The sequence below is a fragment of the Panthera pardus genome, unplaced genomic scaffold (assembly GCF_024362965.1).
Source record: "Panthera pardus isolate Hobbes unplaced genomic scaffold, ASM2436296v1 HiC_scaffold_2, whole genome shotgun sequence".
NCBI lineage: Eukaryota > Metazoa > Chordata > Mammalia > Carnivora > Felidae > Panthera > Panthera pardus.
Window position 1 is genome coordinate 123,769,531 of NW_026526765.1, and position 26,825 is coordinate 123,796,355.

General features: G+C 37.7%; 1 protein-coding gene across 2 annotated transcripts in view; it reads right to left on the reverse strand.

Moving 5' to 3' along the window:
- The window catches only part of CTNNA1 (catenin alpha 1), a 177,995-nt gene that overhangs the window by 115,943 nt on the left and 35,227 nt on the right, over positions 1-26,825 (reverse strand). For both annotated transcript variants that reach the window (XM_019424314.2, XM_019424316.2), the window contains exons 4-5: positions 4,356-4,522; positions 3,484-3,603 (exon numbers count right to left, since the gene is read on the reverse strand). In XM_019424314.2, the coding sequence (XP_019279859.1) occupies positions 3,484-3,603; positions 4,356-4,522 (287 nt within the window). The remainder of the gene's footprint in view (positions 1-3,483; positions 3,604-4,355; positions 4,523-26,825) is intronic.

Consider the following 26,825-nt stretch of genomic DNA (forward strand, 5'->3'; position numbering starts at 1 on the left):
ATGTATCAATCAAGGTACAACAGAGAACAGCTGGTACAATCAAACTAACTAACTCAAAGACGTTTTAGGGACTCTGCTACAAAGGTATAAGGAAAGTACAGGGAAACCACAAGGCTGTTAGGTCACTTAGGCCTGAAGAAACAAGGAGGCAACAGTTACCAGAATCCAGGGAGCAAGGTGTGTAGAGAATACCACCCAACAGGGGCTATGACTTTAGCCACCCAGAGCAACAAGCAGGGTGGGAGCCAGGGGAATAAAACCCCAGCCTCTATCTCCTATCTCCTCTGATCTCCTACTGATGCTACCACTGGTCAAACCCAGCCTGGAGGCTGTCCAGACAGGTCAGATCCCTGGGGCAAAGAACAGGATGAACAAGGGTAGAAAACAGATATGGAGAGGCAAACAGAAAACCATTCAGCATGTTAAATAATAACTTCAAGATTTTAATTACATCTTATTTCAGAAGTATTTGAAATTTACTACTTTTTTTTTTTTTTAATACATCAGGGATTATGTTTAAGGAACTCTTCATGTATTCATGGCACAGAGAATTAAAAAGTCAAGCAGCATTGGGACACCTGGGTGGCTGGGTAGGTTGAGCGTCCAACTCTGGATTTCAGCTCAGGTCATGATCCCATGGTTGTGGGATCAAGCCCTGTGTTGGGCTCTGTGCTGGCAGCGCATAGCCTGCTTGGGATTCTCTCTCTCTCTCTCTGCCCCTCCCCTGCTCATGAGCATGTATTCTCTCTCTCAAAATAAATAACCATTAAAAAGAAAAAAAGTCAGGCAGCATTACTCTTCAGTAAGTTTTTCCAATAGCATACAAAGGTCTGGACTATCAGTGTGTTCTATCTCAAGAACAACATCAATTTACCTATTCTACCATTTTGCAAAGATAGGCAATATAGTGTCAGTCTAAATTTTCTCACTTTCCTCAAATAATAAGCCTTCATAAACTAAAATCAGACTAGGCATTATGACTGTGGGACTATTCACCAAACTTTATTTTTTAAGTATAGCTAACATTTATTTCATGTATTTAAATGAGAATTTAGGGGCACCTGGGTGGCTCAGTCGGTTGAGCATCCAACTTTTCATTTCAGCCCAAGTCATGATTTCATGGTTCATGAGATCGAGCCCCACGTCAGGCTCTGTGCTGACAGTGCAGAGCCTGCTTAGGATTCTCTCTCTCCTTAATCCTCTCCCCACTTCCTTCTCTTTCTCTTTCTCTCTCTCAAAATACATAATAAATTAAAAATGTTTAAACATTTTTTTAAATAAAACGAAACAAAAAACAAAAAAACAAATGAGAATTTACATCAAAAACATTAAATAAATTGTAAACATAATTGGTCCAGCATGAATATTTATGGAATTACCATACCACAAAACAAGTTTTTATAATCGATGAGGCCCAACAAAAACAAAAAAACTTATTTGTGATTTATTTGATGGAGACATAAGCCAACACAGGAATAAATGATAAAAACAAACTATGTCTACATGAACTAAATTACTTAGGCAATACACCAAATCTAGGTATATTATAATGTCTAATATTAAGTAATGGAAATGTAAAACCAGGATCTCATATGTGCAAATTCAGTCTGATCATAACCTAAGCTTGAAATATGGTCCATAATCATATTAAATACTTTACATACATTACTTAATTTAATCTTTTCAATCCTATGGGGTAAAGATTTTATACTATTATACTACTGAAAGTTACTAAGAAGTATGCAAAGCTGAGACTGGCATATATTGGACATTTACAGTACTGACTCCATTTTCCTCACGCGTGTCAGAGCCCTTTTTGGGTGTCCCTGTCCTGAAGAAAGATACTCTCATCCCAGACCAGAGGGGAGATCTTCGTCACAGAGTCAGACATAACAACTGATTTCTTCTCACTCATAATCAGTGAAGAATGGGTATGTTACAAAATTCAGATTTAGGGCAAATCTGTTAGGAGCTTCTACATCATTTGCTTCTAAAAAAGACCTATGGAAGAAACAGTTTTTTGTTTTTTGTTGTTGTTGGTTTTTTGGGTTTTTTTTTTTTTTTTGCTTGCTGGACATAGTGATCTGTACAAATATCATGCCCAGAGCTTCTACAGCCATCCAGTACCAGGGACAGTGAACACTGCAGTGCTGGAAAAGGTCAAGAACCTGGATCCATGATGATACTTGCAAAACCTTTTATCTTAGCTACCTGAAAATCACACCTAATTTGGGACTTCTGATTAGTAAGAAAATAAATCCCCCATTGTTCAAGCAGTTTTGGAGCTGGGTTTTCTGAACTGCAGCATGAAATATCCTAACTGATACAAGTATTAGCAAATGATAACAAGAATTTATCTTTTCAGGGCTTTATGAAAAAGCACAAGCCTGATGAGAACTATGGAAATTTTAAGAAACTGAATGGTGACATGTGCATCTCCCCTAGAGCACATACTGCATCCGACAGGGAGACCACAGAGAAGACTTAAAGCACCCTAAAAGCCAAAACACCAAAAGGATAGCAAAGCTTGGAAAAATAAGAACAATGATCCAGGAGCACACAGGTGGCTCAGTCAGTTAAGCGTCCGACTCGTGATTTCGGCTCAGGATATGATCTCACAGTTGGTGAGATCATGATGGGCTCTGAACTGAGAGCATAGACTGCATGGGATTCTCTCTCTCCCTCTCTCTCTCTGAACCTTCCTCTTCTGCACCTCAAAAAGAAATAAAAAAAAGAAGAAGAAGAAGAACACTGATCCACATGCCACACAACACAAATTCATAACACTAAGGAAACTATTAAGAACGATTTATAAGAAATAACTTGAAAAGTGACCAAACATGGGGGGAGAGCAGTGATAGTTTCTGATATGCCAGTAATTCCAATACGTTTCAACTGGCTTATGGTTTTTAAAAATCTGAATTACACTCCAATGCCAACTGAAGTTAATTCTTGAAGGCACATAACAAAGCCCTTATCATCTGTCCAGACACCAAGTTATTTAAAACACAATTTTAAGGGGCCCTTGGGTGGCTCAGTCAGTTAAGCATCCAACTCTTGGTTTCAGCTCAACTCATGATCTCACAGTTTGTGGGTTCAAGCCCTGCAATGGGTTTCTTTTTCTCTCTCTCTCTCTCTCTCTCTCCCCTTCTCTCTCTCTCTCTCTCCCCTTCTCTCTCTCTCTCCCCTTCTCTCTCTCTCTCTCTCTCCCCTTCTCTCAGATCCTCCCCCACTCTCTATCTCTCTCAAATAAACTTTAAAAAAGTTTAAAGCACAATTTTCACAAGAATTAAAATAGAAGCCTAACATGAATGCAACTTAACAACACAATAGTGACAGGACACTTCACAAATTAAATGTTTTAATGGAACTATACTGTCAGAGGGTGGTAATTGTACCTTCAGAAAATTCAGGTTAAAATCACTTTTTCCCACAAGATAATAATATAAACAATTTTAGTATGCACCCAAATCATGACTATACCTGTTGCCTTTTGGCTGCCATAATGTTCAGCTTATCCACTTCAGGTTTCAGGGCTTTATACTGTATTCCTAAGTCTTGTTCAGTGCCAGCATTCCTCAGTTTCAAGATACCATCTTCCACCTACAAAACACACTCCTAAATAAGAAAAATTCTAAACAATACAAATATGTATATAAAAAAGATCTATAACATTTTATTCCTTTTAACAGTTCCTCAGCAATCCAAACTCCCTCTTCAGTTTACATGACCCTCAAACATTTGAGCAGTTATTACATGGGAATTTTATGGGAAGTGGGAAGAGGAGCAATATACCGTGCTATCTAAAACAATACAATTTAGGGGCATGTGGGTGGCGCTCAAGGCATCTCACTTCAGCTCAAGTCATGATCTCATGGTTTGTGAGTTCGAGCCCCACATCAGGCTCTGTGCTGACAGCTCAGAACCTGGAGACTGCTTTGGATTCTGTCTGCGCTCTCTCTCTCAAAAATATACATAAATACATAAATAAATAAATAAACAAATAAATAAATAAAAATAAAACAATACAATTTAAACTATCTTGGTTTCTCAACTCTGGAACTCTACTGGTACAAGGAAATGCTTAATCACTACTGCAGAGAGAAGGAGTCAAAACATTATCTTTGCTACATGTTCTGCATCAGAATGAAGACTAAACAGAATCATAGCACTATCGGTATGAGATACACCTAGAGTAGAGAAGGAAATGGAAACGAAAGGAAAACATTCCTGGTGCACTTGGGTAAACGAAGGTCAAAACCAAACCAAATTCTAAGGAATGCTGAATTAAGCATGGCCAGCAGCAGCCTCACTGTGATGGAGAGAACAAATTACAGGCACAGGCCTGTACTTACAACTTTCAGCTGAACAAGTAATTTGTAGACATCTGCCATGTCAGCCAAAATAAGCAGCCGGGTAACAGCAGAGAGCAAAGCTCGAGCTGCCCGAACCATGTTGCCACGCTTCACAGAAGAACAAGGATCATCTGCAAACTCTCCCGCAGCAGTCTTCATCAAATCACCTGTTTTACATCATGAAAAAACAAACTCATCAGAAATGAACCAAATAACTGGTCTATATTTAAAAAAATTACAATAAAAATAGTTCAAACCTTACACAGTCCATGTACAGAATTTAAGGGCTCCCGTTTTTATTGTTTTGTTTTCTTTTGTTTGTTTTACAGCAGTCACTAAGAAAAACACCCTTGCATACTGTTGGTAAAAACACACTCTCTGGGGGCGCCTGGGTGGCTCAGTCGGTTAAGCGGCCGACTTCGGCTCAGGTCATGATCTCGCGGTCCATGAGTTCGAGCCCCGCGTCGGGCTCTGTGCTGACTGCTCAGAGCCTGGAGCCTGTTTCAGATTCTGTGTCTCCCTCTCTCTGACCCTCCCCCGTTCATGCTCTGTCCCTCTCTGTCTCAAAAATAAATAAATGTTAAAAAAAAAACAAAAAAACAAAAAAAACAAAAAAACAAAACACACTCTCTGGAAAGTGATTTGGTGCTATAGATAAAAAGCCTTAAAAACACTCCTTTCCAGGTCATCTGGGTGACTCAGTTAAGCATCCAACTATAGATTTCAGCTCAGGTCATGATCTCACAGTTTGTGGGATAGAGCCCCACATTAGGCTCTACGCCGACAGCACAGTCTGCTTGGGTTTCTCAGTCTCCTATCTCTGTCCCTCCCCTACATGCACATGGGCTCTCGCACGGGCGCTCACTCTCTCTCTCTCTCTCCCTCAAAATGAATAAACATTAAAAGGGGGGGGGATCTTTAAAAAACAAAACAGCTCCTTTTCAGAAAGGAGCATTATAAGTATCCTAAGGAGAAAAAATAAAAAAGATGTGAGAAAAAAAAAAGGGATCTAATGTGATCCACCCTCACGTCTACAGAATGGTACAGAAATACAGCAACTATTATGTATGACCACCACACTTCATTAACCATCTCACCAGTATATGAAAAGTCAGAGCGGAGTCAATGACTTATTCATTTTCCTCATACTAAAACCCTGACAACAACTCAAATACTCAACAATAAGCATCTAGTTAAGTCAATTATGGTACATTCTACAATTGACTATTATGCAAATATTAACATATATATGAAAAAATGTTAATGTATATAATGAAACCATAAGCATAAAGAAAAGAAAATGATAGATATATGTAGCCTGTTTAAAAAAAATGAGAGAGAGAAAAGACAGGAATCAAAAGGTAAATAATAGTTATACTAGGTTACAATCTGGCTCTTTACATTATGCTGTACTTATAAAAACATTTTCTATAACGAACAGGTATTAATATCCATAATTAAAAAATTAAGCTAAAAATATATGCAATATATTTTACCAGAGTTTCTAGGACTACCCATGGTTGGTTATAGTATCCAATCCTAAATTCAACAATACTAATAATTTATTTATAATGTTTCCTAGAAACTTGTAAAATAACTTACATTTTCATCATGTTTCTATTAATAATCATTTAAAGTGTCTATTGTCCCTCTTTTCTTACAGCTCTAAGCAAATGGAGGGCCAGGACTGTCTGTTCCATCAGTTATTCGGACAGTGCCTGTATGGGGACTATCTGTGGATTCCTGAGAAAGCAATTACTTCCTCCCTTGGCTGAATGTGTCCACTCCAGATTAAAGCCTAAAGGCCATTCATTCTCACATCTCTTCCAGTAATATAAAAAAGTGCATTCTCAAGAAGCCTAGTTCTATCTAAAGAGTCTTACCAAATTTCTCCTATCAAATTTAGCTGTAGAATAGGACCTTAGAGGGGAAAAAGTTAAATTCACCGTCAGATTCATATAGTAATTGGGCTTAGAGCACAATATAGTATTAAGAGTAAAGACAAGCTCTGCAAATATGTCAGGTAAGAAATAATCACAATGAAGAATTTCATAGTAAAAAAACTTTCCTGAACCTAAGACACAGACACAGAAAGATAATGACATATGGCAATGATGTGGATACGTAACATTAAAACTGTTATCTTATGATAACTAAAAATAGTGAGCTCATTCATTCATTCATTTATTCAACAAATATGAGCACCCACTATACATCAAAGTCTGACTTAAGTGCCAGTGATACAGCACCCAAGAAACAGCCCATGTCCTCATGGAACTCTAAAGAGGGAGGAAGACAGACAAGCAAACAATTAAAGGTAGATTAAGACAATATACCTAGATGCAACGGGCTCACAAATCAGGGAGTAATACAATACAATCAGAATTACAATAGCCCCGTGGACAAGGTGCTATGGAGAGATGGTAGGAAAAGCTATTTATTCATGAAGAAGCTATCTCAAAAGCCTTGCAGAAAAAAGGTATTTACCTTAAACAATATTAATATTAAACAAGAGATATTGGCTTATACAATAAGTAGAACTTCACTTATTTATTGAGAACTTGCTAACACTAAAACAAATCAACCACTAGGGATACAAAGCTGAACAAGACTATCTCTGCTTTCAAGTGGTTTACAATCCAGAAAAAAAAGAATGTGATCATGGCCACGGACATAAATTATGTGGCATTTTAACATACAAGCTTTAAGAAAAACATAAAAGTACACACAGTTTCAACGGAAAAAGCACTAACAACCAGTGTTGAGGAAGAAGTAAAATGCCAGCAACAGTTTTATGGGAAACATGGTACTGTGAAATGGACTCTTCTCTCAAAGGACTGGAAGGATTTTTGATGTTAAAATTGAGGGAGTCAGCATCTCAAGCAAAAGGAACAGCAACATTTGTGGTGCCTGGGTGGCTCAGTCAGTTAAGCGCCTGACACTTGATTTTGGTTCAGGTCATGATATTGCAGTTCTTCAGTTGGAGCCCCACGTCAGGCCCCATGCTGACAGTGCAATGCCTGCATGAGATCCTCTCTCTCTCTCTCTCTCCCCCTCTCTCTCTCTCCCTCTCTCTCTCTCTGCCCCTCCCCAGCTCGTGCTCTGTCTCCCTCTCTTCTCTCTTGTAAAAATAAATAAACGTGAAAAAAAAAAATTTTTAAGTTGAGACACACAGTAAGAAGGTGTATTTAGAGGCTGAGTCCTCCAGTTTAACTGGGAATTGAAGGATGTGTACAGAAGAAGCAGAAGATAGGGATGGAAAGTCCACAGACATAGTACAAAGAATTCCTGAGCCAAAGCAGGAAGTCAAAGTCATAGATACACAGAATTAACCTAACAAAAGTATATAAAATAAACCTGACCCCAGAGATGGGTCAGAAAGGCACAGTGAGAGCCCAAGAAAAGAATCTTAATAAATGATAAAGGCAAGGGTTAAATGATATAATAACCTTTGATTATAAACAGTGAGGAAAAAGAAATTTCCTCACTCTGACTTAAAGGTTTCAAGCTGGGGCCACAGCACTGTATGATGATTTAAAAAAAAAAAAAAAAAAAAAAAAAAGGTGGCCCCTGAGACTGTGTATTTAGGAGTAGGGAGGAAGACAACTTTCTGACAAGAGAAACAATGAGAACCAAAGTGATGAAAACTCAAATGCATACATACAGGATCAATGGAAATGAATTAAGAATCCAGAAATAGAGTCAATTAATTTTCAACAAGGCTGCCAAGATCATTCAATGGGGAAAAATAGTCTTTTCAACAAACAGTACTGGGACGGGATATCCACATGCAGAAAGAAGGAACATGAACCTCTACCTCTTACCATATACTTTCAAAACAGAACTTAGAAGAAAACACTACCATAAGTCTTCATGGCCTCTGATCAGCCAATGGTTTCTTAGCTATGACACCAAAAGAACAAATAAGAAGAAAACACAGATTAAATGGCATCATCAAATTTGAAATTTTAGTGCTTTGGTCAAAGGATACTATCAAGAAAGTGAAAAGATCCACAGAACAGGAGAAAATTTCTGAAAACCATATATGTAAGAAGGATCTAGTAAACACAATATAAAAAGAACTCTTATGACTTAATAAAAAGACAACAAATTCAAAAATAGGCAATGAAATTACATATACATTCTCCAATTAAAACAAAATAAACAGCTAATAAGCACAGGAAAAGACATTCAGCCTCATTAGCTATAAAGGCAATGCATAACAAAATCATGAGATACCACTTCGTATCTACTAGGATGGCTATAATCAAAAAGACAGAAAATAATAAATGTTGGTGAGGAATGTGGAGAAACTGGAACCCTCATACATGCTACAATGAATGGATACATGCTGCAATATGAATGAATCACCTAAGCATATGCCATGTGAAAGAAGCCAGTCATAAAAGGCCATATATTGTATTGTTCCATTTATGTGAAATGTCCACAACAGGTAAATCCAGACACAGAAGCCAGATTAGTGGCTGCCAGCAGCTGGCGCAGAAAGAGTGAGGACTAACTGCTAATAGGTAAGGGGTTTCCTTCTGGAGTAATCAAAGTGTTCTAGAATTACAAAGTAGTGATGGCTGTACAACCTTGTAAATACACTGAAAACCACTGAACTGTACACTTTAAAAGAGTGAATATTATGGTATGTGAATTATGGCTCAATAAAGAGACAAAGAATATCAAAGGCAGTGACCTGAAAGAGCACAGGCCTTGGAGTTACAGATAAGCCTGAGTTTTAGCTTTCTCTCTTACCAGCTATGTGACTGGACTCCACCGCCTGTTTCCTCTTCTGTAAAATACAGAGAATACTTCGCTGGGCGGGACAACTAAGATAACATATGTATGTCTAGTTCATTGCCTTGCACTTGGAGACAATACAGGGTTGGTAGAAATTATTAAGTAAAACAAAATGAGAAGACAGCAGAAAGGGTCTGTATGGTGTTTCATGAGCATTCATCTATTCAACAACCACTTTTAAGAGCATTAATACATGCCTTCTTTCAACAAATGTTTACCGAACACCTTCTATGAGCCAGGCAGCAATCTAACACTCAGATAAAAATTAACAAACCAGACAAAAATCCCTGGCTCCTGAGAGTTTATATTCTAACGTGAGGGGAAGATGATAAACGTAATAAAGTCAATTATATAGTTGTTAAACAAAAGTACTTATGAGAGGGAGGGGCAGTGGCAGAAATGACAAAGAGGGGATAAAAGATACAATTTAAAACAGAGAGATCAACGGGCGCCTGGGTGGCTCAGTCGGTTGAGTGGCCGACTTCAGCTCAGGTCATGATCTCGCGGTTCGTGAGTTCGAGCCCCGAGTCAGGCTCTGTGCTGACAGCTCGGAGCCTGGAGCCTGTTTCAGATTCTGTGTCTCCCTCTCTCTGACCCTCCCCCGTTCATGTTCTCTCTCTGTCTCAAAAACAAATAAACGTTAAAAAAAAAAAAAAGTTTAACACAGAGAGATCAAGGCAGGCCTCAGTGAAAAAGCACCACTTGAGGAGAGCCTTAAAAAAGGAAGCACAGGAGCAATGTGGCTATCTTGAGAAAACATTTCAAGCAGAGGGAACACCAACTCAAAGGACCTAGGGCAGATGCACACTAAAATGATCCTGGAAAACCAAGGAAGCCAGTGCAGCTGGTAAGGAGGCAATGAGGAGGAGCAGCTTTGTGGGAGGTGCAAAAGGCAGATTTCAATTCAAGGGTAACAGAACAAGACTGCTCTTTCAAGAATCTGAGCTGCTACCAAGAGGAAAAGTCAAGGGCTATTAAAGAAAATTTTTCCACGTGTGCACGCGCGCGCACGTGTGTGTGTGTGTGTGGATGTGTGTGTGTGTGTAGACAGGTAGCAGTATTATGGGAGAGAAAAGGATAAAATTGGAAGTCACATAGAAACTGCAGCGTCACCACTAAACAGGTCTCTGTTTCCACAAATGTACAACAGAGATAATAATATAGATAATCCTCACTTTGCACAGTAGTCCAGATCCATGAAAATAACCATGCAAGTTGTAACAGTGCAAAGTAATCTTTAATCAATGCGAAAAATTATGATTATCCTGTGTGACCTTTAACATTTTTTGACAAAAGATTAAAAGCTCCTTTACTACTAATTATAAATGTACAGGGAAATGAAAAAAATTGTAGATTTAGTACACTGTAACTTAAAACATTATGTACAGTGAAAATTAGTGTTTTCTTTGTAAGAGAATACTCAAAAGTAGTTTTTGAACAACACTTGCCTTCTTCAACATTTAACTTAGGATACAGACAATGCATCTCTTCTATCCCTTGGCAAACTGTCCTATTTCCTTCTAAATTTGGATCAGCTTCCAACATTTTATCCTTTGCACTTTCAATGTCATGAAATATCTCCAAAAGTTCTTTTAGTGTAAAGGTTTTGATGACATCACTTCCTCTGGGACATCATCATCCTTTTCTGCACAATCATTTTCCTCATTTATGTCAATAACTTTGCCTTCACTAAGTTCTTCTGACTGCTTACCTAGAGTCTCTTTAACAGCAGCAGTGTCAACATTCCCGGGCAGCTATTTATCCTATAACTTAATTTATATTCTATTCAAATTTAAATTCCAGGTTTATCACTTTTTGTTTCTTTGCTGCACTTCCATCTTTGTTAGTAAATTCATTCTTTCAACAATCACTTTTTTAAAATTCTTTTAAAGTTTATTTTTGAGAGAGAGAGCAAGCAAACAGCAAAGGGGCAGAGAGAGGAGGGGACAGAGAATCCAAAGCAGGCTACACACTGCCAGCACAGAGCCTGACATGTGGCATGAACCCACAAAACAGGAAATCATGACCTGAGCCAAAGTCGGATACTCAACCAAACTAAGCCACCTAGGAACCCCACAATGACCCCATTTTGTAAAAGGGTTCATATTGAGTTTATCACCAGGAGACAAGGAGGCAACACAACCACACACAGAATGAACTGAACAGTTGCACAGTGACCAGTCACCCAGAGAGAAGGAACATGATAGGTCAATAATCCTAATGCACATCTGTTATTCATGTAGTGATATGTACATGTAAGAGCTAGCAATGAAGTCTGTACTTCATGAATTCACTCACAATCTATCATGTTAACTGAAACTTGAACCATGTTGGTTAGGGACAAGTTTTATTTCACTAAACTGTGGCTCATGAAATTTGTGTATACTGGACCCATGCAAAGTGAGGATTGCCTGTATCTACCTCCTACGGCTGCCGCAGAGATGAAACCAAACGTTCAGTAAAGTGTTCAGAACGGTGCCTGCACTCCCATACTATCTATTATCACTACTGGAATTTAGTTATAGATAGATGGAGGGGGACAGGAAGGCAAAAAGACACTAATGACACCTAAGTGAGGAAGCAAGACTCTAGATCATAGACAGGAACACATATAATCAGGACCACAGGAGGAAGTGAGAGCCATGAGAGTGGGAAAAGGAGGTTCTTGGACCCTCAGATGAGAATAGAAAGCAGAGATAGCAAGAGGTTGGCTTCCAGGCAGTATGAAGCTCAGCATTGTTAGAGAATCTCATTTTCTCAGAAGCAGTAAGTGAGGCTATCCTAAAAACTGAGCAGGGTAAGGGTGCCTGGGTGGCTCAGTCAGTTAAGCAGCTGACTTTGGCTCAGGTCATGATCTAGTGGTTTGTGGGTTTGAGCCCCAAGCCAGCCTCTGTGGTAACAGCATGGAGTCTGCTTGGGATTCTATCTGCTTCACTCTCTGTCCCTCCCCATGACCCTGCTCTCTCTCTAAAAAAATTTTTAAAACATTAAAAAAAAAAAAAAAATAGAACTCTCAATTAGTTTACTTTGAAAAGTTATCAAAAGCACTCTTCCCAAACACAAAAAGGCAAACTGGGAAAACTGCAGCAGAAAGGCAATCTGTCCGAAGTCACACGGTCAGCAGTAAAGGCTGAAAATATAACTGGGTCTTCTGGCCTTGTTCAAGTTGTCTCCAGTTAACTACACACTGCATCTGGTATTCACTATGATACAAAGGAGATGAAATTTAAGAGAACCCCTATTACTGTTCTATCTGCCATGAAATCAGAACTGTCAACATGCCCATCCCCTGATGTTTTTCCCCCAACTAAGCTGAGGATAAAAATTAAGTTACTATGGAGTTCAAAACAAGGACAAAGGGCAACTGTAAAAGATATAAACCAAAAACCCAGTTCTACATTAGAACAGGACAAGATCAAAGCTGTTCTGAAGCATCAAATATCTTAAGTAAACTCCCTTCAATGCAATTCAATTTTTAAATAAAACTACAGGAAAAGAAAAGGCTTGAAAAGAGTATGGGGTCAGGGATATATGAGAAAGATAAAAAATAGAAAAAAGGATTGGTTTTTCTTCTCTGGAGCCTAGGAAATGAGACATTCTGTTATGCTGCTCTTCTTTAAAACTAAGAATGTGGGGGTATCTGGTTGGCTCAGTCAGTTAAGCATCCAACTGTGGCTCAGGTCATGACCTCATGGTTCCTGAGTTCAAGCCCCACATCAGGTTCTATGCTGCATCAGGCTCTGTGCTGATAGCACAGAGTCTGCTTGAAATTCTCTCTCTCTGCTCCTCCCCTGCATGCACGCTCTCTCTCTCACAAAATAAATAAATAAACTTTAAAAAAAAAAAAAACATCAAAGCATCTGGGCAGCTCAGTCGGTTAAGCGTCTGACTCTTGGTTTTGGCTTGGGTCATGATCTCACGGTTTCATGGGTTTGAGCCCTGCATAAGGCTCTGCACTGGCAGCATGGAGTCTGCTTGCCTCTCTCTCTCTCTGTCTCTCTCTCTCTTGCTCTCTGCCCCTCCACCACTTGCACTGTCTCTGTCTCTCTCAAAATAAATAAAGTAAAATTTGTTCAAATAAAAATAGAAAATAAACGGTCCTTTTGTGGTAACAGCTACGAAGTTTGCCTCTGTTCCCCTTATTGGGAGTTTTTCCATCTGTTAAAAAAAAAAAAAAAAAAGGAATTAAGCCAATATGAGGTTTCTTCCAGTTTTTAGGAACTGGTAATCTCCCTTACCTATCCCATTTATGACTTCACATCCCACAAAGCCCACGCCATACTACAAGAACGACTCCCAACCACAATGCCATAGCAGAAGGTCTCAGGTCCTCAAAAATACAGGTATATAAACATGTCAACAGCCTTTAATAGTCCTACAAGACACCTAACAGATAAGGAGCCAAGTTGTACCTTCTCTAAAATAGCAATGGAGATAATTCTAATATGCTCCTCAGCCAGAACCTTTTCTACCTTTAAGTCCAGAAAAAGATAAGAACTCTGCCAGCCCACCGGACGAGTAAAGCTTACCTCCTATAAATTACATAAACCACTAGGGGCGCCTGGGTGTCTCAGTCAATTAAGTGTCTTGATTTCGACTCAGGTGGTGATCTCCCAGTTCCTGGGATGGAGCTCATCGGACTCTGTGCCACAACAGACTCTGCCAGCATGAAGCCTGCCTGGGATTCTCTCTCTCCCTCTCTGCCCCTCCTCCACTCTTTCTATTTCAAATATATAAACATTTTAAAAAATAAACAATTACATAAACCAGTGGCTTCAGGTTCCTTTACTAATGGAAAAAAATTTTTTAATGAAAATGGAAATCACAATGTGCTTACATCACAGAGATAGGATAGGACAGAGTACATCAACATATACGAAAATATTAACAGAGGTGGCATATCACAAGATGGTACAGCATGATGGTAGATTATTTTCGATTTGTGTTTTTTTTTAAACTTTCTATAATGAACATATGTACTTTTATTTTTTAAGGTTTTTGTTTGTTTTTGTTTTTGTTTTTTAAGTAATCTCTACACCCAATGTGGGTCTTAAACCCATGACCCCAAGATCAAGAGTCTCATGCTCTTCTGACTAAGGCAGCCAGGCACCCTGAACATACATACTTTGAAAGAAAAAAAAGGTTTTAAATGATAAAAAAAAAAAAAAAAAAAAATTGAAAGTATCTTTAATTCATGTCTGTGATACATAAAACTCAGGGTTTCCAAGAAAAGAATAACCTAAAGCACTCAAAAAAGTCTATATACAAAATTTCTTTTCCTAAGGTATAAAAAACCCCGTGACTACTAGTGTTGCTACATAAGGAAAAAATAAAATTAGCATACAGTAGGAAATATAAAAGCTTTGTGAAATCAGCTGTCTTGAGAAGCTTATCCAAATATGGGTAAACGAAGTGGTAAAATAAGGAGCCATCTGCAGCCCCAATCTCATTATCATCATTTTTTGTTTAGTTGCTGCAGGAGAAGTTCAATTATTATACAGACCTTAAGTAGGTATTTCTTATAGACAACTTTTTATGAGAGCACACTGTTAGCAACTGCCAAATCTTAAAGAGAAAGATTTTAAGACATCCACCTGAATATGCTTTTGAGGACTGCAAACACATCCCTGTGTCAAAATGACAGAAGCTTTCAGGAGAATAGCTAAAAATCATTTACCATCATAAACATGTTCAAATTCCTTATTCATTTCAGGATCAATTTCAGGGCCATATGTCAAATTCTGATCCCTCCTCTCACAGTGATTTCCCAAATGGTCTTGCTCAATTCATTTTGATCTCTTTATCTTAAAAATGATTTTAAATACCTCAATTTGTTTTCTTTTCAGTCAACTATCTCATACTAGTCAATAATGGTAGACTTCAGTCTTCAAAATAAAAAACTGTCCTATTTAAACTTGTGAAAAGAAAATAAAACTCTGGCCATAAAAATATTAAAGACAAGTATTTAGATCTCTGACTCAAAATGACCCCCTTAAATCATATTACTTTATATAGAGAGAATAATACTGTCACTAAATATTATGTTATAGGAAAGTACTTAGTGATACTGAACAATGTTCAAGATCCGTTAAGTAAAAAAAGTAAATGACACAACAAGCAAAACCTATTTCTACACATGTGAGTATATTCATAGAAAACAAACTTTAAGGATCTAGAAACAAAATGTTAACCATTGGTTTTATCTCTGGGTAACAAAATTAGAGCTGATTTTTATTTTCTTTCTTTCTTTTTTTTTTTTTTGTTCTTACTATCAAAAACACTCACTGCAGAAAATTAGCTTTTATTTTTAAAAAGTTAATTCTACCCAAGGAATAGCCAGAGGAGAAAAGAAAACAACAAACCACCACCAACAACAAAACAGCAAGCAACCAATATCACAAGTAAATCTGTTATAAATCACCATGTACTTAACAATGGCATCTTTTTACACAGAAAAGTAAAAAAAAAAATCCAACCCTGAATTTGAACACTTAAAACTTCCCTACCATGGGATTCCTAATTCTTCAAAGTTACATTTTAATACTTTAGGTTCAGTGATAAGCCTACTTCATACCAAATTCTCTTAAATACATCTGATTAATAGATCTCACCAAAAACGGATATAACTTTTCTTACTTCTTTGTTATTCTATCAACTTCATTTTTACTAAATAATAGACAGGACCAAGTCTTCATAAAATTATTTGCTAGATTCAAGGTAATCAAGAATTAACACCCATTTCTCAATCTGCCCCACTCCTCACCCCCAAATTTTTAAATTCATTTTCCATGATCTGGTAATAAAATAAGACCTTTTCCTCACTTGTAAATGAAGATAAATGCAATACTATTGGCAAAGGGTAATAGATTCCATTACATAGTCCTTGCAGGAATGAACCAAATGATGGTATATATCTGACATAACGTTCATGCCCTGTGACATGGGGATGAACAATTAATCCTCCCTACTTTCACCTTTCCATTCATCTGTGGGGATATCTGGCAACAACCACAGATCTCCAGATAGTACCTCCATAATTAGAGGAAAGCGGACAATGACTCAATTCCTAACAGAGGCTTTAAGAGAACTTTCCTGGGGTGCCATTTTTAATCCACAAAACTGTTCATCTTTTGAAAATCAACCCAGGAAATAAACATTTAATATGTTATTTAACTACTATAAGCCATCTGAATCAGCTCAGAGAGTGCCCAGAAAAACTTCCAACCTACGCCCTTTCTCATCCCCTGGGGATGTAAGTAAAGGAAGCTTTGAAATTTCTTTTTCCAGTTGACAAAATGGATTTTTTAAAAAAGTTAAAATAGAGTACCACACATATTCATGTTCTCATTTTCCTTACTAATTCAAGTGTGCCCTGCTGCTATTCAGAAACACTTCAAAGAGAGGCACTTACTTCCTGATTACACATTCAAATAAATGCATAACATGCATTTCAACTTGGAATCACTTTCTTAAGAAATTAACTAGTAGAAACCACGTTATTGCAACATCATGGTTGAAGTCATGCCAAAGTCAAAATTTTAATACCTAAGATAACTTCCTCAGCTACACTGTACAAATATATTCAGGCAATACTATTACCCACTGTAACTTAAAAGTATTATTGTGCTGTTAGTGTTATTTATTAAACGTTTAATGAAACAGACTTAAAAAAAAAAAAGAGGTGCAATTTCAAAATGAAAGGAAACATTAGAATTTAATAACTTCTTTCTCCTTTCCTCACTTCCATAGCCAGCCAGAAACCAAGTCTCTGCAAAGCAGCATATGCTCACATAAGGGTAATGATCCAGAAGCAGACAGCATGCTTGACACATCCCAAGTAAAGAAAATATAGCCTCCACCCTAGAGACTTAGAGTTTAAGTCAGAAAGACAACTTTAAGACATAAAACACCCAGATGACAACTAGTTAATGATTTTTTTTGGACTTTACATTTTGCTTTTCCTGCTCAAGTTAAATGCATAGCAAGAGAAAATGAATTAAATGGTGGGAGTGGAGGAATGGAGGTCAATAATGAACAAGTTTTAAATTAATCACAGTCTTCAGGAACATAGGAAGGGTAGGAACTGGAGTGAGAGCACTTCCAACAACAGACCCAGCCATCAGGGGATCACATGAAAAGAGACATCCACAATAAGAGGAGAAAACAGGATGAAAAATATACGAAGGTGACAAAGGTAAAAGTCAAGGTAACAATAGGAAGCGAGAACTCAAAGAAGAGTATGAGAAAAATCAGCTGATTTTTTAGCAGCTTTGATGAAGAAAGTCATTACACTAATCTGAAAACCTAATTAACTTAACTTTTATCTTTTTCAAAATGTTAAATGTTTCTCTGCTATTGCTCTTCCACAGTATCATTATTAACACTTTTTGAAACCCACTCAACATTGCAGGGTAGGAATACTTGTCAAATTTCTCCTGTGAAAAATCAAAGAGCCCATTTAGAAGATCAAGCTCATGATCCCAACCTGATTAAAACCACACTAACAAGACCAAATCAAAATGCAATCTCTCACATACCCACACAAAGCTATGTTTCAAGTCTTCACATCATGAACTTTGCAAACCCAGATTCCACTGTCTCCCGTCTACCTCTCAAACCCTACTCAAAAAAGTCACTGACAGTTGCTCTGTCTTGATCATATCTGCCTTTTAACATCTATCTTCCAGGCTGCCTATATCAAATGTGGGTATATCAGTCTGAGGCTGTCAACATCTGCACTGGACAGGAGACCAATTTTCACCTCCTTCAATCTGACTCTAGGCATTGCCAGGGAGAAAATTGTGCCTCAAGAGCCTGACAGCTTGTGCTCAATATCCTTTTGTCAAGAACAAAATAAATCATTATTTTCCTTAAAATTGCCTTGCTGAGATTCACAATGTTAAATATATATATATGATAAATGTGTATGCACATGCATACATATATATATACACACATACACATATATATGTACATAAATACTCTCCATGTGTGTATATTTATTTTTCTCCCTATATACAAATCATTCAAGCTGCACCAAGGAAAATGGCATCTATATCCTCAATTTTACTACAAAATTACTGAGGTAAACAGAAGAGTATCTCTTAAGAAAATAAAAATAAAATAAAATAATAAAATAAAATAAAATAAAAATAAAAGTCTCTTAATTACATCAATTAAAAACCCTCATTACCCATCCCTTCTTTAAGACAATGTCCTAAGAGACCATATGTTTTATCTGGGTAATTCAGTGCTTTCAAAATTTAAAAAAGCTGAGAATGGGGGTACCTGGGTGGCTCAGTTGGTTAACCATCCAACTTCAGCTCTGGTTATGATCTCACATAACCAGAGTTCAAGCCCCGCCTCAGACTCTGTTGTGACAGCTCAGAGCCTGGAGACTGTTTCAGATTCTGTGTCTCCCTCTCTCTCTGTTCCTCCCCACCTCATGCTCTCTCTCTCTCTCCTTCAAAACTAAATAAATATTAAAAAAAAAAAAAAAGCTAAGAAGCTATCTATCCAACAAGACCATTAGAGAATGCTCACCAATCAACTACAGCTACTAAGATCACGTAGGTACTAGCCAACTTTTCACTCTACTGTTTCAGTAGACCAATACATACTGCTTTTTGGCTCTAAAACTGACAAGACATTTTCTACAGAAAAGATGGCTCTTGTAGTGATTGAGACTTAGTACTGAACAACATTATTGCTCTCAGTAAATTGAAGTTGTACTTCCACTCAAAGACGATGCGCTTGCACTATAATCAAAGCTTACCTGAAATGGAATACCGATCCAAAAGCCAGAACTTAAAAAGACTCCAAAGAAATTTTAAAACAAATACTGCCTAAATACAAATGAACATGAAAGGGAGGAAACCATAAGCCAAACATTAAAGTGTGTACTTCCTATTTATTGGACAAGAATATTCAGTAAAAGAATTTACTCTGTTTTCACTTTCCTGCCATGTGGGGAGAAGGGCCATCTGGTTTCACTATTAAGTGTTTTCTCAGTATTGGAGAAGTGGGTACAGTGAATTATCTTGATATTTTCATGTTGTCCACCATGTGAACAACAGCATATATATGAGAAGTTGTTATAAATGGTATGGCAGTCATGGAACGAAATTCAAACCAAATTGTTTGGTATGCAGTAAAAGTCATGACTTTAGCTACAATCCTTGCTCTATTCAACAGAACTCAACCACCTTTTCCAGGACTACCAGATTTTGTCTCATCATTAAAAAGATTAGAGACATAGGGGCACTTGAGTAACTCAGTGGGTTAAGCATCCAACTCTTGATTTTGGGTCAGGTCATGATCTCACAGTTTTTGAGTTCGAGTCACGCATTGGGCTCCACGCTGGCAAAGTGGAGCCAGCTTGGGATTCTGTCTCCCTCTCTCTCTGCCCCTCCCCTGCTCATTATCTATCTATCTCTCTAAAAATAAATAAACATTTAAAAAAATTATAGACACACAAAAATTTACGTATTGACTTTCAACTCTAAGTTAATTCTACCTCTGCAATACATTAGTGATGGGATATCTAAAAGATTAGCACCTCTAGCCCAGTAAGACATGTCTCAATCTTCCAGAATCTTGTAAAATTCCAACTGATAAGAAAAGTAACAGGATTCAACCAATCAACTACAAAGAATGAATGTTTACAGATACCTACCAATGCCGTAGGAACTCCCAAAAACACCCTTATGTTCCAAATATATGCATAAATAAACACATGCATGTCAACATCAATCCTCCCTGCCCCCAAATAATGCACATTTTTTTAAATGAAGTTGCGGGGCACCTACGTGGCTCAGCTCGTTGGGCATCCAACTCTTGATTTTGGGTTCAGGTCATGATCCCAAGGTCATAGGATAGAGCCCAACGGGCTCCACATTGGGCATGGGCCTGCTGAACATTCATTCTTTCTTTCTTTCTTTTTCTCTCTCTCTCTCTCTCTCTCTCTCTCTCTCCCTCTGCCCCACTAGTGCTCTATTGCTCACTCTCAAAAATAAAAAGGAAAAAAAAGAAAAAAAAAAAATAAGGAAGTAGCATTTTACACCTATAAAGAGAGCAAAAAATTTTAAGACTATCCCAATATTTGTCAAAAAGGATTATTTGTTTCCACTCAATGCCAATTTATTATATCCTGTATTCCTTTGGAGAACTCTCCCCCATTTCTCCTGTTCTAGGGCAAACATGTGATCTAGGCTGACTAGAAACTGGTTCAGTGCTGAGCATGACCCAAGCAAAGCTAACCAGTCCCTTAAGCAAAGCTAACCAGTCCCTTCTATGACTAAAATATAGACACAGAGGAAGAAAAGTTCTTTTTTGGCTAAGATGACCACCTCAAACTAAAGGTGGAATCTTAAAAAATAAAAAAATAAAAAAATAAACAAACAAAAAAGAGAATAAGAACTACAGAGAGCAAACTGATGGTCAGAGGGGAAGGAGGACAAGCAAAATAGGTGAAGGGGAATGGGAGATACAGGCTACCAGTTATGGAATAAAAAAGTCACGAGAATAAAAGGCACAGCATAAGGAATATAGTCAATGATACTGTAATAGCAATGGATGGTGACAGATGGTAGCTATATCTGTGGTGAACATAGCATAATGTATAAACCTGTCCAATCACTATGTAGTACATCTAAAACTAATGTAACATTGTGTGTCAACTACATTCAAATAAGGAAGGAAGGAACTAACGAACGAAGGAAATAGGGTAAAATGAAATACGTGGAGCCAAGTGATGAAAAAAGCCTCACACCCTTCGAGTCAGTCACATCTATCCCTGAAATCACAATCTACTTCTAGAATTCTCAATTACAAAGGCCCATAAACTCCCTTTTGCTTCAACAGCTCTGAACTGAATTACTGTCCCTTGTAACTGGTGAGGCTGTAAGAATATTAGAAAACTGATGATATAACCATACTGGATAACAAGTTAGGAATACATTTTTTTTTAAGTTTATTTATTTTTGAGAGGGGGAGAGAGAGAGAGAGAGAGAGAGAGAGAGAGAGAGAGAGAGAATGAATATGTGAGCAGAGGAGGAGCAGAGACGAAGAGAGAGGATTACAAGCAGGCTCCACACTGTCAACGCAGAGCCCAAAGCAGGGTTCAAACCCAGGAACCATGAGATCATGACCTGAGCGGAAATGAAGAGTTAAACACTCAACCAACTGAGCCACCCAGGCACCGCTAGGAATACATTTTAAAAGCCCTATAACCAATGTATGCCCCTGTGTGTGTAAAACTTCATCAAACTGTACACAGATTTGTGTATTTTGTTGTATATAATTATTCTGTTTATAAAAAAGATCTGTGCCCCTATTATTTCTACTCCTGGAAATGTATCTTAATGATGTAATTTTTAAAAGGGGAGGGGGAGAGGGGCGCCTGGGTGGCTCAGTCGGTTAAGCGTCTGACTTCGGCTCAGGTCATGATCTCGCGGTCCGTGAGTTCAAGCCCCGCGTCAGTCTCTGGGCTGATGGCTCAGAGCCTGGAGCCTGCTTCCGATTCTGTGTCTCCCTCTCTCTCTGCCCCTCCCCCATTCATGCTCTGTCTCTCTCTGTCTCAAAAATAAATATACGTTAAATAAATAAATAAAATAAAGGGGGGAGACACTATATGTACATGCTTACTCACTCGAGCATTATTTATATCAAAAACATAAAAACTTTTAAGTCCAATAGGGAAATTATGGAATAAAAAATACAGTTTTAAACATTACAAATTCCAAGGTTATACTAACAAACAAAATGCCTATAATGACTGTTACATTCTTTAAAAAAAAATAAAATGGTATCAAAGTTACAATTAATACTAGGGTAAAATGCATATGCATTTAGCCATGGACTTGAAAGGAAACACAAAACCACATATACATAAAATACTATTTATAAACATTTTAAAAAATGAAGTAATGTAAATCTAAAATAACATGTAGAAGGCTTATATGTAAACACTGATGAAAGAAATTAAAATCTAAATAGATGGAAATATAGTTTGATCATAACTATACTGGTCAATATAGTAAGAATGTCGATATTCTCCAAATTAATTACAAGTTTAACGTAATTCTATCAAAGTCCCAGATTTTTTGTAGATACAGATAAGCTTATCTAATATTTATACGGAAAAACAAAAGAGAATAACTAAAACGATTCAGGAAAAAACTAGGTGGGAAGAAAACATTTTACCCAACTCTAAGACTCATACAGCTATAGCAATAAAGACTGTGTGGGTACTGGTGGAGGAAAAGACACAGACATCAATGGAACAAAATAGAGAACTCAGAAATAATCCCATACAAGCACAGTTGACCAATTTTTGACAAGGGTGCAAAAGCAAGAGAATCTTTTCAACAAATGATACTGGTTGGGGAAGTCCATAGGGGGCAAAAATGAACTCACCCTAAACTTCACATATTATACAAAAATTAACCCAAAAGGGGTCAAAGATTTAAATGTAAAACATAAAACTAAAAATAACTTTTAAAAGAAAACAGGGAAAATATTCATAAGCTAAACCCTGGTGAAGAATTCTTAGACACCAAAAACTTGACTCACAAGGGAGGGGGGGGGTAAAAAAAATGTGGACTTCCTCAAATTAAAAGCTTTTACTATGCAACAAACTATATATACACCATGGAGTATTCATAGAATACTACCTAACAACAGAAAGTTACAAACTGATATACCAACTTGGATGGCTCTCAAGGCCATCATGTTGACTAAAAGAAGCCAATCTCAAAAGGTCATATACTGTCTGATTCCATTCACACCATATTCTTGAAATGACAGAATTAGAAATGGAGACAGGCAAGTTACCAAGGATCAGAGGTGGTGGGTAGTGTAAACAAAATGGGTGTGACTATATGGGGGTAAGCATGAGGGAGAACTTTATCATGGTGATGGTGATGGAATAGTTCTGTATCATGATTGCAGTGGTGACTGCACAAATGTACACGTGATAAAATCAGAGAGTTACACACATATATTATGCCATTGTTAATTTCCTTATGTTGATATTGTACCATAGTTCCATAAGATACAACCACTGGGGGAACTCAAAAAAGGATCCACTGAACCACTGTACTATCTTCGAAAATTCCTGTGATTCAAAATTAAAAGTTAAGAAAAATAAAATTAACCTGTTAATTGACTTTTTATTAGCGTAAATAAAGCAAACGGTGTAACAGATCTTTTTAATTTGACTGAAAACTGGTGTAGCAAAATCTTAATGGCTCTAAGAGAATATACTAATATTAGGTAATTCCCGTGGAGTTTTTAGAAGCATACAGCGCCTTAAATGATTCAAGCTACAGGAAAATAAAGTATAACAATTTTTCACATACTAGGTCCCTCATTTTTATCTATAAAGAAGACCAGCCATCTGCTCAGGCCAACCTGGCAGTTAACAACTGGCCCATTCTTCCTTTGGACTGTATGCAATAGCAGTCCCTTCCTTAACAGTTCCATCTCACCCCTCACCACTGTGATGATCTCCTGATTATTGGTCCTGCCTCCAGGCTCTCTCTCAACCATTTAACTCTTCTTGAACATAGCTGAGAGACTCATCTCCCGAAAACACCACTTTTCCTCATATTCTGTGTTGCCCAGATGGCAGAACTTCTTATAACAGGAAGAAAGCTAAAGAGACATATTTTAGTTTAATTTAAGAAGAAAAAGAGCTATAAAAATAAACACAAAGCAATGCTGGAAAAAGCTACTTCCAGAGGTAGCAAGTCCCATATCATTAGATATATTCAAGTATACTGGAACTGGAACCTGAACCTGTGAGCCCTATTCCAACCCTAGAGTTTGATTCCATATCATTTCCCTGAGAATTCTCCCTCCTTCACCTGGCATTCTAAACCACCCTCTAAAATCTAGCTGCAGGCTCTTTTCTTCTAATCTTTCCTAGAAGCACCCCTCTCCAGTCAGGGCTCTAACTGTTCCCCCATGCACATCTTGCTTAGTCTACTGGTTTTCTTAACTAGATGACTTTTTCCCCTTCCTCCTTTCACCTTTCAAGATCCAGTGCACCTTCAGCAAGATTTTCTAATCCCATGCTTACCCTACCAATTCCACTCCATTCCTTGCATACCACTAATGCTATTAATTTACTTTTTATGTCCAAGTGTCCTGATTATAAGCTCTGGGACAAAACAGGAAAACCAGTCTCCCGTGTGCTAGCAGACACTCTCTCTTCATCAGAAACCACCCAGCCCTTACCCCACTCTGGTTTCTCTGATTGGCTGTACAAGATTTTTCTCAGGAAATACACTAATGCCCAGTACACTAATCATTTATCTATTTGGCCCCTTTCCTGAGCACATTATCATCAGAAGCAGTACCTCAGCTTCTTTGAGCCTTCTCCTTTGACCACAAAGAAATGTCCAAGATGCAACAGTAAGTCTCTGATCTTGGCCTTTGAGATCCAACCGTGAATTCTAACTAATGGATTTTTAAAAACTCTTCTAGTAGAAGCTATTCCTCATCACTCTACTTCCAACCTACCATCACTTGTCCTTTTTTTAAATGTCTGTCCTTTTTTTTTTTTAATGTTTATTTTTGAGAGAGATAGATCTTGAGCAGGGGAGGGTCAGAGAGAGAGAAGGAGACACAGAATCTGAAGCTCCAGGCTCCCAGCTGTCAGCATAGAGCCTGAAGCAGGGCTCAAACTTATGAACTGCGAGATCATGACATGAGCTGAAGTCGGATGCTTAACTGACCAAGCCACCCAGGCGCCCCTGTCTGCCCTTTTCAAACAAGTTGCATTTAGGCCTTTCCATCTCTGTCCCTTGGATATCACCTACCCAGATAAGAGCCCTCTTTTTCTTGTCAGAGCACTATTCAAGGATTCATAAAATACATTTAGATACTCTTTTTTAGGTATTGTTAAATATATATGTATACGTATGTATGAAGACTGACTGCTAATATGAGATTTCCTTTTGGGGAGCTGAAAATATTCTGTAATTAGATAATGGTAATGGCTGTACAAGTCTGTGAATATCCTAAAACCACAGATGCATGTACTTTAAAAGGATGAATTTTATGTTATGTGAATCATATCTCAATTTTTTCAAAGGTAAGATTCTCCAACCCTAACCCCGTGTTTACATTTGGCACTAGGAAGCATTTGGCACTGTAATTTTTGAGACAAGAGCCTTTTCTCACACACTTCTTGGAGAATATAGTCAATTATCTGTCCTACTGGAACCTGGAGAGGGGAAGACAACCAATTATCTAATTACCACTGTGATAAGAGCTAGGAAGAAAAAGTATAAGATAAGAATGATATAGGGGCGCCTGGGTGGCTCAGTCGGTTAAGCCGCCGACTTCGGCTCAGGTCATGATCTCGCGGTCCGTGAGTTCGAGCCCCACGTCGGGTCGGGCTCTGTGCTGACAGCTCAGAGCCTGGAGCCTGTTTCAGATTCTGTGTCTCCCTCTCTCTCTGCCCCTCCCCTGTTCATGCTCTGTCTCTCTCTGTCTCAAAAATAAATAAACGTTAAAAAAAAAAAAAAAAAGAATGATATCATCAGCATGGTGCATGTAGGGGTGGAAAGGGTCCCCAAAAAAGAAAAGAGCACATTGAAGAGGTACACATGCCTCAGCCCACATAAGGTAGTTACTCAACAACTAGCTCAAGGTGACTGGCAGTAAAATGAAACCCCTAGATCACAAGAATTTGTATGGTATGCAATTGATAATTGGCTCCCATCTACCACAGGAGGCTCACATGTCCACTGCATTAGACTTGAGGTAAAGTGGCCCTGGGTATGTATGTGAATATTTTACCTACTGACAGTGTTATTATGGTAAGGTTTTCATGTACTCACAAATGTTTGTGTTTATTATTCATGTAATCAGGGGCAAATACAAGAAGAAAATTAGGTTATGCTGAAAAACTGTATACATTCAAGCCTCTAGTTATTAATGATGATTGCAGAGAAAGCAAAGGGCTTATATAAACTCAAAACTATAGTAAGTTTAGCTTTGGGCTCCAAAGTGTTATAAATAAATACGTAAGTAGTTTAAAAACAGTAAGGTCCTATCTTTAACAGTCTGTGAAAACCTTAGATATGAGGTCAGCTAACCAGAGCCTATGGGTTAAATCTAGCTCACCCTCTCTTTTTCTAAGTAAGTTTTATTGGAACACAGCCATGCCCATTTGTTTATATATTACCAACAGCCACTTTCCCAACACAAATGTAGAACTGATTGTGTTAACAGAGACCTTATAGCCAGTAAAGTCTAAAATATTTACTACCTTAGCTCTTTACAAAAAAAATTTGCCAACTTGTACTAAACTAATGTAATTCACATTGATTCACAACAAAGAAATCTTCTTATACAACCTTTCACAATCAAGTGTTCCAGTGGATAAGCAACAAACTCAAAATGCAAAGAATTATATTCTAACTGTTAGTCAATCTGCTATGAAGTTCTAGATAAATCATAATTACTGTGTTTTCTATTAGCAGTAAAAGAGTAGTTAGGTTAGAGTTTTGTGTAAGTGCTCAGGACCACCTGGGAAAGGTGTTTGTATTATCTTTTGCTGTCTAACAAATACCCCCAAAATTTGATAGCTTAAAATAAATATTTATTATGCTGAGTCTTCTGAGGGTCAAGAATTTGGAGTTGGTCAGGGCT